Below are 18,613 nucleotides of genomic sequence, written 5' to 3'. Positions count from 1 at the left end.
GTAAAATTCAAGGTTGCACTGTCTCCAAGCTAGGAGACCTTCTCTTCAAAATTGTTTCATTAAGAAAAGCATGAATTTCTCTTTAATAGGCTAACTCTGATAATGGTCTGTCATTCCTGGAAACACAATAAACACAGAAAATCTCAAGCTTGAAATGGGACTAAAGTACAGTACCAGTCAAAAGTTTGGACACACTCACCCATTCATGAATGGGTGAAGCTAAACACTGGTCAGGTGGTAGTAATGGGTCAGCAAGGAACAGGAGCTTGCCTTTGCATCTTCTTACAATGTACAGTAAAGTAAAATAGCTAAAATGAGGTGTCACACAGAAGAGAAACAAACCGAAGTCTAATGTTGCCGTTTCATGTTGTAGTCTAATGAGAACTGAGAAACTCGAGATGTTTATGCCAAACTATAATGTTGTCTTTAAGTTTTTTTTTTCTTTTACTGCTATTTACTCTGATACAGGAAAGATACAAAAGGATGGGAGGAAGGAGTCATGTAAACCCATACTCAAAGTGGAGTACAAGACCTGTAGAAACAGGTGTGTGCTTTTTAAGCATTATATTTCCTGATTGCACAAAACACTGCATGAGGCTTTTTTTTTTTGACTGATTTGTAACCTCTGAGATGAGATTTAAAGAAAGGTTCATTTTAACTTGTTTGGTGGGGCAACAAGCAACCATTATACATTTATCATTGATCATTGTCTGTGTAGGTTTTCAGTCATCCAGGTCATTGTAGTTTCTGGAGCTTGAAAACGGGCAACTGGACTTCTTTAAAACCTCTCATCTGAAAGGTTTCTTCAGTTCTCAAACCAGAAGGTGGAGAGACCCAGGTATTTAAACCCCAGTCTGGGTTGTCCCTGGAAGGGGTTGTGACTCACTAGTGTTCATGTGCATAATAACATGCGCCAAGGTGTGAAAGAAGGCGTGGGTTACCAAAATTAGTGGTTTTGGGTGAAACCAATTTGGGACTTTGTCCCATGATATCAAGTGACCTATTGAGGTCACCTGAACAAAGGTGTGAATGGGGGTTGAGGTGCCTGTGGAGGGAGCTCCAGACAGCATTGTAGACAGGGCAAAGTTGATTAATCCACCTCCCCTGTTCAGAGATGGTTGTTTACAGTGGACATAGATGCTTCTTTTACTCCTCTTTCAAACCATCTGTCTTCCTGGTCCAAAATGTGAACATTGACATCCTCGAAAGAGTGCCCTTTATCCTTTAGGTGCAGAAATACAGCTGGGTCTTGTCCTGCCGAGGTGGCTCTTCTATGTTGTGCCATGCGTTTGTGAAGAGGCTGTTTGGTTTCTCCAATGTAGAGATCTGAGCACACTTCACTGCACTGGACAGAATATACTACATTGCTTATCTTATGTTTGGGAGTTTTGTCCTTGGGGTGGACCAGTTTTTGAGTGTGACTTGGTTTGAAGTATGCTGGGATGTCATGCATGCTGTCAGGAAATTCTTCTGAGTTTCTCTGACAAGCCTGCTACATAAGGGATGTCAATGTTGTTACTCTTGTCAATCTCATCCTCCCTTGTTGGTGTCTGACCTTCTTCCTGTGCATCTTGGCTGATTTGATGAAAGCCCAGTTGGGATAACCACATGTTTTAAGGGCTTCTTTACATGCATGTGTTCCTGGGTCTCTCCACCTTCTGGTTTGAGAACTGAAAAAGTCTTTTGGATGAGAGGTGAAACGTCTTCAAGAAACTTAAAGAAGTCCCATCACCTTTTTTCAAGCTCCAGAGATCATTCATCATTTATTTTTATTTGATTATTGGCTTATAATTAGATTAGAAACAAACACATTTCTTAAAAATAGTTTATCTGACTGATTATTTACTTTATTCTTTCGTTCTTTCTTTTCTGGCTTGTCAGTTTCAACTACTTGTATTCATACAATCCAGGAAAAAGCATTTCTAAATTCCTTTTCTTCTTCCACAACAGTGAGCCTTTTGTTATCTTCTCTGGGGGTCTTTCATATGACAAGGCAGGACGACGGCCAGCATTAACCATCATGCACGGCAAGGCCATCACTGTGCTAGAGATGGATTATCCTATTGTAGAATTCATGGTGCTCTGCGAGACTCCTTACAACAATGGTAAGGGCATACAGATTCAATTACAAGATTTGTGCCACTTTTTTTTCTGGTCTCAGTTCAGTGGTTTCTGTGGGTTTGAAGCCATTCCGAGAAATTTGGTTTTCAGCCACAGGGAGTTCACTGTTCAGTTTTTGTTCACTACTCAGCACCATCAAGTTCTCTTGCAATTGTGTCATAATGTGGAAATGGCAAAAGCTTACTTCCTTAAAACTCACCATGCATTATGCCGTAATGAAATGAAATCACTTTTTAATATAAATTGGGGTGATTTTAAATTTCTTTTGCATTCTTTTTTGATTTTCTTGTAACGGTGACTCAGATTTTTCTTGGATACTCTAAAGTGAGCTATAGATAATTTGAACAGTACCATTTAAAAGTCCAATTTAAATGTGTGGTTGTATGCAAATAGCATTATTTCTCCATCTTTCTGTCTGGATTTGTATTTCACAGAGGTCCAGGAGCCGTACGCAGTGGTGGTGCTTTTGGAGAAAGACTTAATCGTGGTGGATTTAACACAGAGCAAGTATGTAACTGTGAAATACAAACATATATTTCAACAGGGATTGCATACAGCTTATAAGAGAACAGTAAAACATATCAGAATCCCATCACACCTTTTCTACTTTTGACATACAAGAATATCACGTGAAGAATAAAACTCACCAGTCTTACATGAGCCAAAAATGAAAGGTTTAAAAATTAAAGGTTACCAGCACTACCTGAAACTATATATCAGGAAGATGTGGCCATATATAATGTTGTAGGACTAAAAAAATATAAATAGTGGGGAACCTAACTCCAGAAGACTTCTAAGTCTGCCAGCAGTTAAGCAGATCTGTCAGTATATCAAAAAGTTGCTCTCAGCACCTTTGTGAAAGTCTCTGAAAGGGAATCACTAAGTTGAGTACTTTTGTTGCTGTTTAGAAGAACTCTGAATGGTTTGATAAGATCCTGTGTAAAAACTGCCAAAGATGTTATCCTTTAAAAAAAAAAGCACAGTACTTGCTTTCTGGGTGAAAATGCTACCTCTAGATTTAACTTGCTCCCATTGTTAAAAAAGATGAAGGTGGACAGTGCTGATGTGCTGCTGATGTTCTGACAGATTAACACCTCAGGCTAGGGGATACATTTGAGTAGAAGCAAAACACTTGGGTATAAATTAAGTTTCCTGGTAAATTAGGTTACCTAATTACAGCTGTTGGATATAAATGTCTCCTGATAACACCTTAAGTAGTTTAAACATGCCCAGATTGTCTTTGGTGTTGTGAGCTCATTGATTAGAGGCTAATTGTGTTTCAATTGTTCATTATAAGTAAATCAGGCTAATTGTATTTAAATTTTTCATTATAAGTAAAGAGTGGCATGAATCTGGAGTTTTGCAACAACACCCCTGTACATCTTTTAGTGACACTTTAATGTATGCACATAAGTAACACTGCCATTCTATCTTACTTTATTGTGGCAATAAAGCAGATAAAGGTAAAGAGAGGATCTAGAATATCGACATACCTAATTAATGCTGCTTAGAGAACTTTCATTCAAGATAGATAAAGAATTCCCTGAATCCAGACCTTTGAATCTTTCCGCTCTACCACGTGGACAGCATCCTGTCATGAAGCTGCTTCCTGGTTCACCATTGGAGGATTAATAATTAGCAAATAAAATCATTCATTTCAGTTAGTTAAGGAGTAATTCTGACTCTGGGAGATGACTCGATTCATTTTGTACAGATATTCAGTTATATTATAGAGCTGTACTGTACTTGTACTATACTATATTATATACTTGCTTGTTGCAGCTACCCTGTCTTTGAGAACCCATACCCCATGGACATCCATGAGTCACCAGTTACCTGCACAGCCTATTTTGCAGACTGTCCACCAGACATTATCCCCATCCTCTATTCTATAGGGGCTAAACACAAGAAAACTGGCTACAGCCAAAAGGTAAGAGCAGGAATTATATGGGAAGAACATAACTTTTACTGTGCAGGATTTGACCTTTCTGCTAGGTTAGTCTTAAAATTAATTGATAAGATGCCCAATCATGTTGTGAGGATTTAATTTTTTTAAATAAAATTTTATTTAAAGTTGTGTAATCCCTGTACACTTTTCTTAGATTATTTTAAAAAAAAAGAAGGTATAATGGGTTTGTTCTGTGATTGTACTTTGGTTCTTTCATAAAGAAAAATAAATTGCTTCTGATCTCCAAAGGTTACCAACACCAATCTGTAAAAATGTGAAGTGTAATCACATAAAATCAGCTTTTAAAAAAAAAAGTAATAAGTAGAACTTGAACTTCTTCAAATTGTAGGTAACCATTAGCACACGCATCATTTTAATCAATTCAGCTTTGTATTTGAGGATGACAGCCTGTGTTTTAGAAGAAAATGAAAACCAAGAGTACAATAGGACAAAAATAAAAGATAATGTGACTGGTTGTTCAAAATAATCAGTACTATTATGATTATTTTGTCAGGAGTGGCCAATCAGTGGAGGAACGTGGACATTAGGCTCCCACACCTACCCAGAGATCATCATCACAGGGTGAGTTAGAAATACTGACAGACATACTTTAATAATCTTTTTAATCACAATTAAAGGGACAATTTAGCCTTTTTGCACGCCACCATGGCAGAACCAGTTCACCATTTTTTTTTGTTTGTTTTTTGTGTGTGTGTGTGTGTGTGTGTGTGGGGGGGGGGGGGGGGGGGGGGGGTATATTTATAGTACTATGTAATTTTGATTTCCATCTGTGCCAGCCACAGCAGAGAGCAGTCCCCCTTTGTCAGGGGATGACAGAGATGTTAACCTGTTCTGAAGCTTGCTCGATGGGTGGTGTTTGCTTCTGGGTAACACTCACAGATATCAGTGGCAGTCCAACCCTTTGAGGTCAACACTGAGATGTTGTACTGCTGAATACACAGTGTGACACAGCTAAAATTGCTGAAGTTCTCACGGAGTAGGAATTCAGCTTCACTTTGTAGCTCTCTGTGCCATAAAATGGGAACAGTGTAATATGTAAAAAATGCAGTGCTCACTGCTAAATTTCTTTTGAGGCAGCAAGCACTAACATGACCAATTCGGGTAGCAGCCTTATAACAAGTAGGAGGGTTGAAAGTTTTACTTTTCCTTAATTTCTGGCTCAAAAACAAATATCCTCTCTCTCTGTTTTTTTTTTTCTTTCAGGCATGCTGATGGCTCAATTAAGTTTTGGGATGCATCTGCAAGTAAGTCCTCCCTGTAACGTTTCCCTTCATTATAATTGCAGTGATAATATTTCAAATCAGCATAATCAAATAATTATTTGACTATTAATTTTAGATCTGGGTGACATTTGTATATTGCTTTTATGGTATAGGTTGATTACTTAATGAGAGGAGCTCACTCCCAGAGTTTCGATTAATCATAGTAGCCCACAGCTACCATGCCTTTACATATATGGCATGCTAACCTTAGTGTCAGTTCAGGCCGGCCACCAAATCAACTCAGGCAGATCAATTGATCTCAGTGCCAGACCTCATCAGATGGTGGCTCAGCTGATAACATTTTACACATATATTTAACAAAATTCATATAGCTTGCATTATTTTGGCTGCTGCAGCTGCTGTGCATTTTGAACCTGAGGTGATCATTGTTCGATCTGTTGTCATTGCTCCATTCTGTGTGGGGGGTTCTTACTGCTGCTCTTCTTCCCAAAACCATTTCTTGTACTGCTGAATTGAAATGACAGCAGGTGGAAATAACAATCTTTTTTTTTGACTATTATGGTCATGACTGAGATACATTTGACCTCAATATGCCACATCTATTTTCTTATTCATGTTGCATTTGTAATTGCTCTACATGGCCTATAAAATCCCAGTCATCTTTGACCAGTGTACCCTTACAGGTTTACTGTGCACACACATTTCTAACTACTGCAGCTATTTTTTAAAGTCACGACATTTGTTTATGTGGATTAAATGGAATATAAATCAGAAGGCCATGGTGAAAATCAGTTTCCTCTCAGCCAAACACATTAGTTTCTAATGCACTTCACATAGCTGTGCCAATCGCACCTGTACTGGGTGAGAATGCCTCACCAAATGGAGACAAGACATTTATATAAACTGCGTGAAATTTTAAAGCACTGGTGAAGAAAGTTACAAAGATGTATGTACCTTGGTAAAACTGGAGCTGTGGATAAGGGTATTGTGATATTACCACTTTATTATTATTTACTTACTTGGTGCTTCTTTTTTGTATATATGTATATATGTACATGCTATTTACTCTATATTTTGCACTGTATTTTAAATGAAATACTTCTGTTCAGTCACACTGCAGATGTTGTACAAGATGAAAACCTCCAAAGTGTTTGAGAAGGCGAAGCCAGGTGAGGGCCGTGCCGCAGAATTGGTTGAAGAAGACCCCTTTGCTATTCAGATGGTCAGCTGGTGTCCTCAAAGTCGTATCTTCTGTGTGGTTGGCATCTCGGCTCACATCATCTTGTATCGTTTTAGCAAATATGATGCCAACACTCAGATAGTGGTGAGTAAAATGAGAAGCAGGAAAAAAGTGGTCACATTCTGGTGATTTGGTGAATAGCAGATAGTGTACCTAAAGTATAATCTTATTTTTACTCTGGATCTGACTCACTCTTATTTCTGTACCTGTGTTATGCCCAGTCGCTAGAGGTACGCTTACAGTGTGACTCAGAGGATGTCATCTCTCCATCGGAGAATGAAAACAATCCCTGCTTCTCTGAGCCTGGCTCGCACTCACCCCAGCCTCACCATCATCATCAACAACACCAACACCCAGCTAGCCCTGGCAGCAGGACACCAGAGGGTATCAAAGACAGCATCCCCTGCCTCAAGTAAGATATCTGTACATGCATATCATCTGGTTCATAGTACCAGGAATGAGTGGGTCTGAACCAGGCTTGTCCTTTGAATGGATCTGGAGAATCAGTTATGCTGTGGCAGACATTTTGCTGGCATGGTTGGGGTCCACTTGTCCCCTTGGGCACAAATAATAATAATAATAATAATAATAATAATAATAATAATAATAAATAATCCAGTGTTTTGAGTTTTCACTTTTATTCTGTTATGAAACATTTTTATCCTGTTGGGAATGGCTTATCCACTGGGTACAAACGGTCATGAAATTAAAAGAAATTTAATAAATTAAAATGATTTGAATCATTTGTTGTGGCCTCAACCCAGCTGAACACCCATGGGAGATTTCATGATCTATCATCCAAACAACAAATTAGGGAATATCTATTGGAGGAATAGTGCTCCATCCTCCCAGTAGTGTAGACCTGTAAAACCAAAGCCAAAGTGCATTAAAGTCATTCTGGTGGTACATGATGGTCTAATAACTCTCTGAGCCCATCACTCGGCCAGGATCCTAAACCATGCCACTATGTTTAATTTGTACAGTAAACATATCTAAGGTGCTACAGTATTTCAGGGTAAATTATACCCTCATTCTGTAATCTGCACTGCTTTTGCATGCATTAGCTGTTGATATTGGCTCAGTGTATTTTTTTTTTTTCATGACCAACAGCACAGCTAAAACCTATCCTCCACATCTGTTTCAGGGTGAAGGACCGGGTTGTTCGGGTTCCTCCTGGTTACCAATCAGAGTTGGTCATCCAGCTCCTCTGGGTAGATGGTGAACCTCCACAACAGATTACCAGCCTGGACATCAACTCAGCCTATGGCCTGTGAGTTTCCAGATGCATAACAATTTTTCTGTCTGCTGGACTCCCGGCCCAACTGTGTGTCCATTTATCATTCTAAATTAGGAACATTTAGCAAACAGTGGGCTTGTATTATCTGTAATTCTCCCCATTTCCACATGTTTGGCAGTTCCCGATAACTACAGCCATCACTGCACAATAAAAGCATGATTGTGAAGTGCAGTGAAACAAATAGTGGAATCTAAACCAAAATTGCAGAGTAGAGACCAAGAACATTTTGACTGCCATTTCAAGGTTGAAAATGGCTGGTTTATGTAGTTTAAATGCAGCAGAGCACCTCATACGTCTCCATATTAAAGTTCCAACAAAAGAAAAAGGGTGAGTTTGACTGTGGTTAGAACTTAAACCTACATAAAACACACATTTCAGATGTTCATGTGTGTTCATTGTTTGCCCTTGGTGTGCATATCTGCACTTTTGTGAAGTATTACAAAAATACTGATATGACAGATATGGCAGATGTAAATGGTATAATGTCAAAATGTGGTATGTGTAAGGTTTGTAATATTGCTGTTACCGTCTGCAATTAATGTACCGTGACCAAATTATTTAAATGTTTTCTCGTGTTTTCTTGACAAATTTAACACCTGCAAGCCAAGCCGAGAAAAACACCATATGTCCGGTGACCATAGTCATAGCACTGAATAAAGTAAGTTAAGTGGATGCTTGTGACAAGCAGTAGCAACAAGAAACATGAACACTGTATCTTCTTTTAGCTCCTTTTGGTCTATAATGTGTTATTGTAATAATTTTAAAGGGACTTATTGGATATAGACTCGATCAATACTCCATTTTTAAAACTTCACAATAATTATATGCTGCACTGAAGTCAAACAGGAGTCGAATGACTTCCTGAGCGCAGAAGGTTTTAAGACCACTTGTCTGGCTTTGCTGTGAATAGAAGCTTTATCTGAAGAAACCAATAAAAGCAGAGGTCTTTTTAAAAAGCTCTCTCCAGGTCAAGGCAAGTGGCACCATTTGAATCTCTCCTCTAAAGCTTTTCATAGCTTAAGTGAAATTGCAGGAATTGATTATCTAGTTTCTTCTTTTCGCTGTCTCTCTCACATACTGAGCAGAACACATACACACTCTCCCATTTCTCATTTAGACTCTTCTTTTACCTGCACTATTATGAAAACATTCCTTAAATCACAACTGAGAGTATTGGTGAAAGTGGAATACCATTTGTGCGTCGCTAACAGCTGTAAAAGTCAGGAGGATTGCCCTGTAAAAGAGTGATGAAACTACAACATAAAAACACCACACGTTCTTTACCTATTTTCTTATTGCTAAAGTCACAATAACGACTCAACTCTGTCTCCTGTGGTCTGAGATAAAAGAGAAGTTTGGACTTTAGTAAGTTGAAAACTTACTAAAGTCTTAATAAAATGTTTTGTACCTTATATAATTAAATTAAATTGTGCTGCAGCTCCTGGGACTGCCTTGTCCTTGCCAAATGTTTTATAAATCAAGGCTTTTTACCATGCCTTTTGACATTTTTGCTCTTTGTAGCTTAAGTGTTGCTTGTTCCAAATGGATGGAAATAGAGGTTTGGCAACTGCTCCCTTTCACTTGCTCATTTTGTAGTGTTTGCATAGAGTACATGGCAAAATATTTCATTGTCATTCCACTGCTAGACTATGTGGATTTTACTGGGAGCCCTACCTCCCAATAAAATCCACAGACTCGTGAAACTCTCTAATGTGTACTATTTTCATTCTGTGCCAGAATCCAAGCATTAAGTCCTCCATTGGTCCTTTATCAGTTCAGGTGCAATTCTGAATGTAATATCTGCTTCTAAAGTTACTTTTGAGAAACATATAAACAAGGTCAAAATGCAGCAGGCAGACTTCTTACAAGAACCTAGAAAACTAAGCATATTACTCCAGTTTTACTGACTCTACACTGGCTGCCCATTACTTTTAGAGTTGATTTACTTATTACTTTTAAAGCCCTTCATGGCCTGGCTCCAGAATACATATGGAAACTGCAGTCCCCATACCAAGCAGTGCACAGCTTGAGATCCTCAGATTGAAGCCAGCTAACTGTTTCTATCTCATGGTTAAAGAAAAAACTCTGGCTCACTTTGTCAGTGTCCTTTTTAAAATCACAGCTAAAGACTGGTTTCTATTGTAGGGCTTTCTTATAAATTTTCTTATAGATTTTATATTTTTGACATTCTTAGCTTACCCCCATTTTCTCATTTTATTTTTATTAACTTTTAAAATTATGTTAATGTATTCTTTATTATGGAGTAGCATCATATCTTATTCTTATGTTTATTTTATTCTTTTGTTTGTTTATTGTATGTTTTAGTAAGTGCTACACAAATCCTTTTTCTTTATTATTTTTATTTTATAATTTATTCATTTCTCAGTTGAAGAGCCACTGATTGTTGCAAATATTCTCTGCTTCAAAGACAAATTAATGTCATTAAATTTCTCCCGTTACTTCATCCTGAGGCTCTGTAGTGGCAGTGGGTAACAGGTGATGCTCAATCTTGTGAAAATTATGGTATCAATATTAGAAAAACAGCACCACTAGCAATGTGATATAAAAGCAGACTGTTTTTGACAATAATTGCACCCAAATGTCACGGTTAATTTCACAGTGTTTTTCATGCTACATATCACAACTTTAATGTCAGGGAAATTAACTGAGTGAATTCCAACTGCTAACAGTGACTTTATGTGTCTGTGCCTGTTCCCATGCCTCCTTATTTTGTGTTTGTGTCCAGTTTGGCGTTTGGGAATTGTAATGGCCTAGCAGTGGTGGACTACTTGCAAAAAACCGTCATATTATGTATGTCAACACTGGATCTGTATGGAAGCACCGACCCCTACCAACGCCTTACCCGTTCCCCCCGCAGGAACAGGCAGTCCACCTCAGGTAACACACACACACACACACCTAGGATAATGCCTTACACATACACATGCACTAGTAATACTCAGTTGACATCAGGTGCCAGCATCGTAATCACAGCATCCAGACTACTGCATCTCATCTATTTTCTAGTCTTCTGTCTTCTTCTCTTTCTATCTTTTCTATTTTTTCCTGATCTCGTACATGAGAATAATCTGAAAACAATTAAACAGACAGTTTATTAAAATGAATGTTTAGTCAGTTCCACTGTTCATGTGCTAAATAGTGATGAATAGTGATAAATGTAGATCATTTTAAGGCAGTATGTACCCCTCAGCCTAAAAAAGGCTGATGGTGTATTGTCCGGCAGGCAGGAGGGGGGCCAAGTTTCAACTTTGTGAACGCAATAACTCAAAGGCGATGTGACCTTGGATGTTCAAATTCACACCGTAAATGCATCTGCCAAAAAAAACCCCAAAACATCTTTACCAATTTGAAAATTTAGGCACAGCATTAAAAAGTGCTTCTGAGTAAATATCATCTACTCAGAATAACTTCTAGTGTTTCGCAGCATTTTGGTGTATGGACAAGCTTTAAAGTAATTTTAGCTGACCATGGAGAAACTTCCCGTTGTAAACACAAAATTTGATATTAGCCCTCTAATTAGTAGTGATCCTACTTATTAAATTAATGAAGGTAAAGTGACCTGAAGTTAACTGAAGAAGAAGAAACTCTGAAAGAGTGGGGAAAGCAAATTAGAGAAGTAATTAATAAAACTGACTCACTGAAACAGAATAACAATGATAATACACACTACAACACCACAGTGCGCAGAATAAGTCTTGCCTTTTTATAATTTCTCTATCTGTTACACAGATTTTTTGCTGTACCGTAGTTGATCGTCTTGTTATGTATCAAAGATTGCAGAATTGCTGCTGCATCATGATACCATTATTATTCTGAATCTGAACATGCATAATCCTGTATTATGGATAGGAAATAAATAGTTGACATTAAAAGGGTCCAATCTTAATACTGAACATACAGGAAGTTCCTAAATGTAGCCAAGCAATTAAATGTCAACACATGGTCACTTAGCAGTTAAAAGCTAAACTGTTTCTTCCTTCTCTTTCTTCTTTTTCTGTCACACAATAACATACAAATACAAAGACATCTGCCCACCTCACTATGCCTGTCATAGATCTGCACTATGATATGAAGTGCATGTTAACAGGTTGCGTGTCATTCCACATGGGCATTATTGTGCATGTTGTCATTTGATTTCTCTGTCTGTTCTGTTTTTAGTCCTGCTTGAGCACAGATCTGTAGTCAAAAGCCACAGAGGTCTTGCTGCACCTCCCGATCCCTGACTCCCTTTTGTCTGCTGCTGATCTTGGCTGGTGATGGTCTCTGAAGCATATTATTTATACTTAATGTGCTTAAAAGATATTCAGCCCCTCCACTCAGTAATTATTGTATAAGATAGAAGCCATATCATTTTTGGAGCAGATGCTAACTTCTAATGGTTTAATATTTTAGATGGCTAAAGTCCTTGCAGCAAGTACTTTTTTTATTGCGTAATTCCCACAGGTGTAGCTGAAAATATTTTAGATGCTCAGGAGGAGGGGAATATGAGTATGTGAAGGGGGTGATTTTGGGCTTTGGAGTCAACTTTTTTATATGCTATTGCACCCTGTGTTAGGTCTTTAAAATCAATGTGGAGCCAGAAGGGAAAATAGAAGCGGGCAAATATGCCCTTTTGTGTACCACAGGTGGTGGTGTTCTGATCTGAAGCACTTACTGTGCTAGAGTTCACACAATACTGAAGATAAAACTTTAAAAACACAGTCAAAAGGCCAATACATAGTGCTTACTCAGTGTCTTTTTGAACATTGAACAGTTTTCTGTACTTTCCACCACATTTTTAGCTGTTGTCATTACATATGTGTATGTGTATACTACGTTTCCAATATAGTAGTCAAATGTGGGGGATTTAGTTCTTAAAATGGTGTTTAAGTATTGTTTCCCTAGTCATAATACAAATTATTATATAACAGCCAAAACTTGGTGCAGCAAGAGATTTGTTTTAATGTTACTTTGTTAGTAATGATATGTTCCCTGCTAACAGTGGTTCTTGTGCAAATGACCAATGACATCAGCAATTCTGGGGTTTGCTGGAGTAGCGGGTATTTCTTGTCTGCCCTTCCCTGACACTATCTCACTTGCTGCTTGCTCTCACTTTCCACTCTAAGCCTGTGTGTTCTTCTCTCTCCCCCTTGCCTCCTCTCTCTCCCCACCCCTTCCTTCCCTCCTAAACTTTATTCCTCATCCGCTCTTCTATCCTCATGCATTCATTCACTCTTACTAACATTCTTTCTTATAACCTTGTTTCTTTCTTTCCTCTTCTTTCACTGTTCCACCATTATTGCCATTCTCCCTTTGTCCCACCTCACTTACATTGCCACCCTTCTTTTGTTTCTCTGATCTCTCCTTGCCTTAAATTTCTGCCTACACTTCCCACCCTTTATTTCCACCTGCCATCCTTTCCACCACTCCTACCATCTTCTTTCTCCTCTTCCTTCTCCTACTTTTGGTGACTCTGTGGCTGCTGGTGTGGGCATGCGGGCCTGCCTGACAGAGTTTTGCATGCGCGGCCTGTCTAACTTTTATTCAGATTCAAAGAAAAGGATCCGTACATCCTATCAGAGTAAGTCGGGCCTTCCTAAAGGCTGGGGGAATCAGTGTGTGTGTGCAGGTGGGATGGGGCGGCGGGTTGGTGTTTTGATGGAATATAGTAGGACATCGTGTTTGGTACAGATGATTGCCACAAAAACTGACACAGACTCAAAGCAAACGGACAAACCAAAGAGATGACTGGAATCAAATCTGTTCTTTCTGAACTTATAACAGAATATCACCAGCAAAACTTTCCCTATTCCAGTCATGTCCAGCAGTGTGTCCTTTGTAGAAGGAGAGCCATTACTTTGAGACAGTTGAGTAAGGGCAGTTATAAATAATAAATAATCCATGTGATGTATATTTTAACTAAAGCATAGTTAGAGGGGTGAAAGCCACCTTCTTCTTGAAACTATGATGTGTACTTTTTGTTGACGGTTATAAAGGAATTCTTAATTTTATTCTACAGTAAAGGTTTAATCAGAGTGCCTTTCAATCTCTTTTGTAAAGTCAGCATAAATTATTGAAAGAAAATTAGCATTTTGAATGTTTGGTGGAACCTTTGACTGATGTGAAATAATTAAATAAGTCAAAATTTTTTTTGAACTGTGACGACTCAGTGAGGTTATTAGTAAGTCCACAATGAATGCTGCTTAAAACACCCCACATTTGTAGTCAGACTTAATAGAATAAGAATAAGAATTTAAAATTCTCAGTGTTTGTGGCAGTTTTTCTAAAAGGAAAAGGTATGACTTCATTTTGGCTCGTGCTTGCTGCATGTGATTAGATTGAATATAATCCTGTTTTCTATTTTTTTTGTGTGTGTTTCATTTTGTATGTTGACTATATATGTCATTTTTGTCATGAGATTTGCACTACGTACTTTAGATGCCTAACTATAGGCATTTCAATGCAAAGCTGCTTGATTTAAAAAAAAGTGCTATATTTTCAACAGATTGTAGTGCAGGTCACATCAGTAATCAGCCACTCTGCTCATGGAAGATACTACGGATTCTAATAAACATTCCCTAAATTGGATAAGCGAAAGAAGATGGATGGATGGACGGATGGATGAACGGACGGACGGATGGAGAGATGGATGGATGGGGAAAAAGCAAAGAGCAAATATTCCCTAATAGTAAAGAGCTTGACCTCATAAAATCATATTTTTATATATAATAATGTAATATTGGGTACTGATTGTAAAACCAAGGTGATACCCAAAAGATTGTTGATAGCTGTACTCTTTCTTTGAGTTTTGCGTGGCTGACATCTACCAAAAAAATGTCTTTTAAATCTGTATGACTGACATGGTTCAAATAATCTGACACGCTGTGTATGCTACCTCTTCTTCCTTTCGGCTGCTGCAGGCCTTACTGAACTCACTGACAACCAGCAGTCGATTGACATGGAGAGAAGCAAGTCGCCCACTTCAGGTAACCTGCTTACACACACTTAAACAGACATGCACTAGCAGCCACCAAATCTGTTTTCCCTGAATGCAAATGTCTTGTGATTGGCACTGTGAAACTTTGCTGGATGGGATTCTGTTGTCTTTAAACTTGAATTACAGCCTGTGATCACCTCGCACCATCACAAGATCATCATCACTTGGTGAGAATGGCAGACTTTTAAAATGACAACTATTGTTCAGTGTTGTAATATGGAAGTCCAAAATTACCATAGTACTGAAAAGAAGTGCTATAGCCTCTGTTAGTTAGTAGGAATGGTTATTGTATATTGGGGTCTGTCTGATGCAGTTTGCTACAGTTTACAGCTGGAGTGTCCTTTATTCCACAGTTGTGTAGTGACTGTGTGTTCCCACAAAGGTAAAGGAGAACAAAACTTTTCACCTACTCTCCCTTTTTCTTTGACATGCTTATCTTAAACTAACATTGATATAGCTGGTCACAGTAGTGATAACCCATGCATATTAATAAGCAGCAGTAACATCATCATTTTATAAAATCAAGGCCTGTGTTCTCAAATACAAGAGGATGTACAGTCATGTGAAGAAGCAAGCTTTCACATTCAGTCCTGTGAAAAAGTACACCCTTACTTCTTCCATAGGAATTCAAAGGGTAAGTAGCAGCCAGGTGCTGGTAATCAAATGCAGTCAATTAACTGAGCAAGTGTGACCACCTCTATAAAAGGCGAGGTTTTGACCATTTGATTGTCTGGAGCATTCATGTGTGTGTTAATACAATGCTATAATCTTCCCAGGAGTGGATGTGCTAGCTAATCCCCCCCCCCCCCCCCCCCCCCCACCCCCCCCCCCCACCCCCCCCACCCCAAGGTCAGGCTGTGCAATGCTGGGAGAAATTGCAGAAAATCCAAATGCTACTTCAGTGGCCTCAGTTAGCATGTTAAATGTTAAAGACCATCACAGTACAATTAGAAAAAGACTGTTTGGAAGGGTTGCCAGGATGAAGCTTCTTCTTTCTAAAAAGATCATTGCAGCACAGCTTTAGTTTACAAAGTTGCACCTGTTTCTGGAACAATGTACTGTGGATAAACAAGACCAAAGTGGAGACGTTTGTAATGTATAGCACCACATTTAGCCAAAAACAAAAACAGCACAAACACCTCATACCAGCTGTTAAACATGGTGGTGGATGGGTGATGATTTGGGCTTGCTTTGCAGCAGCAGGACCTGGGCACCTTGCAGTCAGTGAATCAACCATGAGTTGTCTGTCTAACAGCTAAAGGTTGGCCAAAATTTGGTCATCCAACAGGACAATTATTCCAAGGACACCAGGAAATCTACAACAGAATGGCTGAAAATGAAATGAATCAAAAGTGTTGCAGTAACCCAAAATCCAGAACTGCACTGAGCCCTGGGAAAACTTCCTTTTTCATGTGACTGTATAATGGAACAGACATGCTTCCTAGAGGATAATGGTGTGATCAAATCTAAAACGTAAATGTCTTTGATGTTTGGAGTCATACTCATCATCTTGTCACTGGCATTGAGTTTCATAGTCACACTTTGGAAATATAATTTTAGATATGACAGAATTTGCATTGAAAATGGCTGCTAATCAATGTCTCCAAGCAGAAGATAACATCATACAATAGATGAAAGTTTATTTCTAGATTAGATCTGTGTAGTTGAAGACAATGAGGCGGAAATGTATAGTGGATGAAGAGAAAGAGAGAGATGAGAACATTTCCCAGCAGGTGCTTTTTGTGTGTCTCATAGGAAACACTACCTCAGCAAATGCAGGGAGTGTGTAAGCATGTGTAAATCTGTGCTTAAGACACTGCCAGGTAGGCATGCTGTGTCCTCGAGGCTCTTTCTGGTTTGTAAGGCTTCAGGTACTACTCAGTATAACACCAACCAAAATATATTAAATGTGATGTCTCGTGTTTGATTCAGAATCTTCCTCTTATGTAATAGATAAAGGAAAATAAAAATAGAGACTAGAAAACACAGAATTCATAGTATTTTTTTGAGGTGCCTGGGTACTTTTTTTTTTTTTCCTTGAAAGTGGATAAAAGCACCCCACAATCAGGTAATCTTTATAAAACCTGGAAGGTATTAGAGAACCTTTTTCAGCTTCTATACAAGTACAGACTTGAAAGCACAGTATGACACCCCTTCTAATGTTTACCTTGATGGCTGATTATGCTTTTCAGGTGGCTTTTAAGCAAAAGAAGAATAATTTAACTATATTTTTTTAGTCTTCAGAAATAGCATTTAGACAATTGAAGAGACATACAGAAATTCAAGGAATTTGATACCTTGAAACTCTTTGCAATTATGTCAAATCCAGGGAAAATGTGATCCCGAAGAAAAAGTGGAGCGTGTTTAAAGGCTGAATATTCTCTCTTTAAAGTAAGCTGAGAATAAAACTTTCTTTTTTTTAGTCACAGAGAACAATTGGTTACAGTTGATCTTTGTATAATATATCATTTCCTAGTGATATGTTCATTTTTCATTAACTATGTGAATGGTGGAAAAGCTGCACAAGAAGGATGGCATTTTGTCATGGGTCCAAACCTTGAAACTGTGGCCTCTCAAGTGAGACAATTTGCCATAGGAAAGCATGCATAAATGTATAGATGGAACCAAATACTAAAAATAAAATCACCAATATTTTTTATTTTTAGTGACATCATAAAATCTTCTTGTGTAACCGAACTGGTAATTTGCTGGCAAGGTCCTAGGGGCAAAATTTGTGTGAACTGAAACTAATTATGCTTGTTGGCAAATTTAGCACATAGGTAAACATTTTTTTTTTCCCAATTCACAGATCCAGACTGCTGCTTTGTAACTGAATAAACCCTACCAAATGCATTTTTATGCTTCTGACTTACTGCTTTACCTTAGAACAGATTTCGCATGCAGTATGAATATGATTACGAATTCATCATTAATTCAGCTGTCCAAAATCTGTTGCTGTTTATGTATTTTAATCAGCAACTGCACATTCATGATTTCCTGTATTTGTTTTGTCAAGCACACAGGACACACACTTTTTGTTTGTTCTCACATGTACTCTTCAGCCTTGCCTTTGAGCCTCCCAAGGAGAGAATAACAACAGAATGACAGAACCAGGACAAGATGTTCTTTGCTGTTGTGGCAGGGAGTCTTTCAGCATTGTGATGTGGACTAGGTCATGGTCATTTTGTCCCATTACAGGCCTGTCATTTGTTAATTAAAGAGATGGAAAAGGAGAAGAATTATGGAGAGATGAATGAAAAGCACGTGGGAAGATGCAGCATGACACAGCATGATTGTGTCTGATTCACTTTAGCACTTACCCACTTGAGGGGGGAAGGAGAAGGTGCAGTTTTGCTCCACTGGAGATCACGGCTTCAGCAGGTTCATAATTATAAGAAATGCTAACAACAGCTAAGAGCAGACCAGCCTGACTTAAAATGTCACTTAAATCAGGTTAAAACCTATTCCATATTAATGCAGTACTGATGTGAAATATATTAAAACTTGTTATGCCCACAGATAAATGAGGCCGCTTAGTTGTGCTCTTCTTGACAGGTTTAGAGTTCATAGTTTGTTTTCTCCGGCTGAATATCAACCTCAGCTCTGTGGCCATTAGAGGCTGTCTACCTGTCCCTGGCATACCTGTTGTGCTGTATCTGTTCAACGCCATAAACAGACTGTGGACAGCTTATTAAAGGAGCCAGCCATCGTCCTGATTCACACTGTGTGTCAATAACAGCGAGCTTCTCTCTCACTACTTAACACA

General features: G+C 38.4%; 1 protein-coding gene across 1 annotated transcript in view; it reads left to right on the top strand.

The window, feature by feature from the left end:
* Nucleotides 1–474: 474 nt before the first annotated feature.
* The window catches only part of LOC115800292 (syntaxin-binding protein 5-like), a 39,209-nt gene continuing 21,070 nt past the window's right edge, over nucleotides 475–18,613 (top strand). The window contains exons 1-11 of the mRNA XM_030757548.1: nucleotides 475–544; nucleotides 1,951–2,105; nucleotides 2,556–2,628; nucleotides 3,904–4,051; nucleotides 4,584–4,651; nucleotides 5,294–5,334; nucleotides 6,423–6,637; nucleotides 6,775–6,965; nucleotides 7,698–7,823; nucleotides 10,597–10,748; nucleotides 14,771–14,836. Coding sequence (XP_030613408.1) covers nucleotides 2,021–2,105; nucleotides 2,556–2,628; nucleotides 3,904–4,051; nucleotides 4,584–4,651; nucleotides 5,294–5,334; nucleotides 6,423–6,637; nucleotides 6,775–6,965; nucleotides 7,698–7,823; nucleotides 10,597–10,748; nucleotides 14,771–14,836 — 1,165 coding nt within the window. The 5' untranslated portion in view covers nucleotides 475–544; nucleotides 1,951–2,020. The remainder of the gene's footprint in view (nucleotides 545–1,950; nucleotides 2,106–2,555; nucleotides 2,629–3,903; nucleotides 4,052–4,583; nucleotides 4,652–5,293; nucleotides 5,335–6,422; nucleotides 6,638–6,774; nucleotides 6,966–7,697; nucleotides 7,824–10,596; nucleotides 10,749–14,770; nucleotides 14,837–18,613) is intronic.

The sequence above is a fragment of the Archocentrus centrarchus genome, chromosome 21 (assembly GCF_007364275.1).
Source record: "Archocentrus centrarchus isolate MPI-CPG fArcCen1 chromosome 21, fArcCen1, whole genome shotgun sequence".
Taxonomy (NCBI): domain Eukaryota; kingdom Metazoa; phylum Chordata; class Actinopteri; order Cichliformes; family Cichlidae; genus Archocentrus; species Archocentrus centrarchus.
Note: the sequence above shows the minus strand (reverse complement) of the source record. Positions and strands in the feature narration are given on the sequence as shown.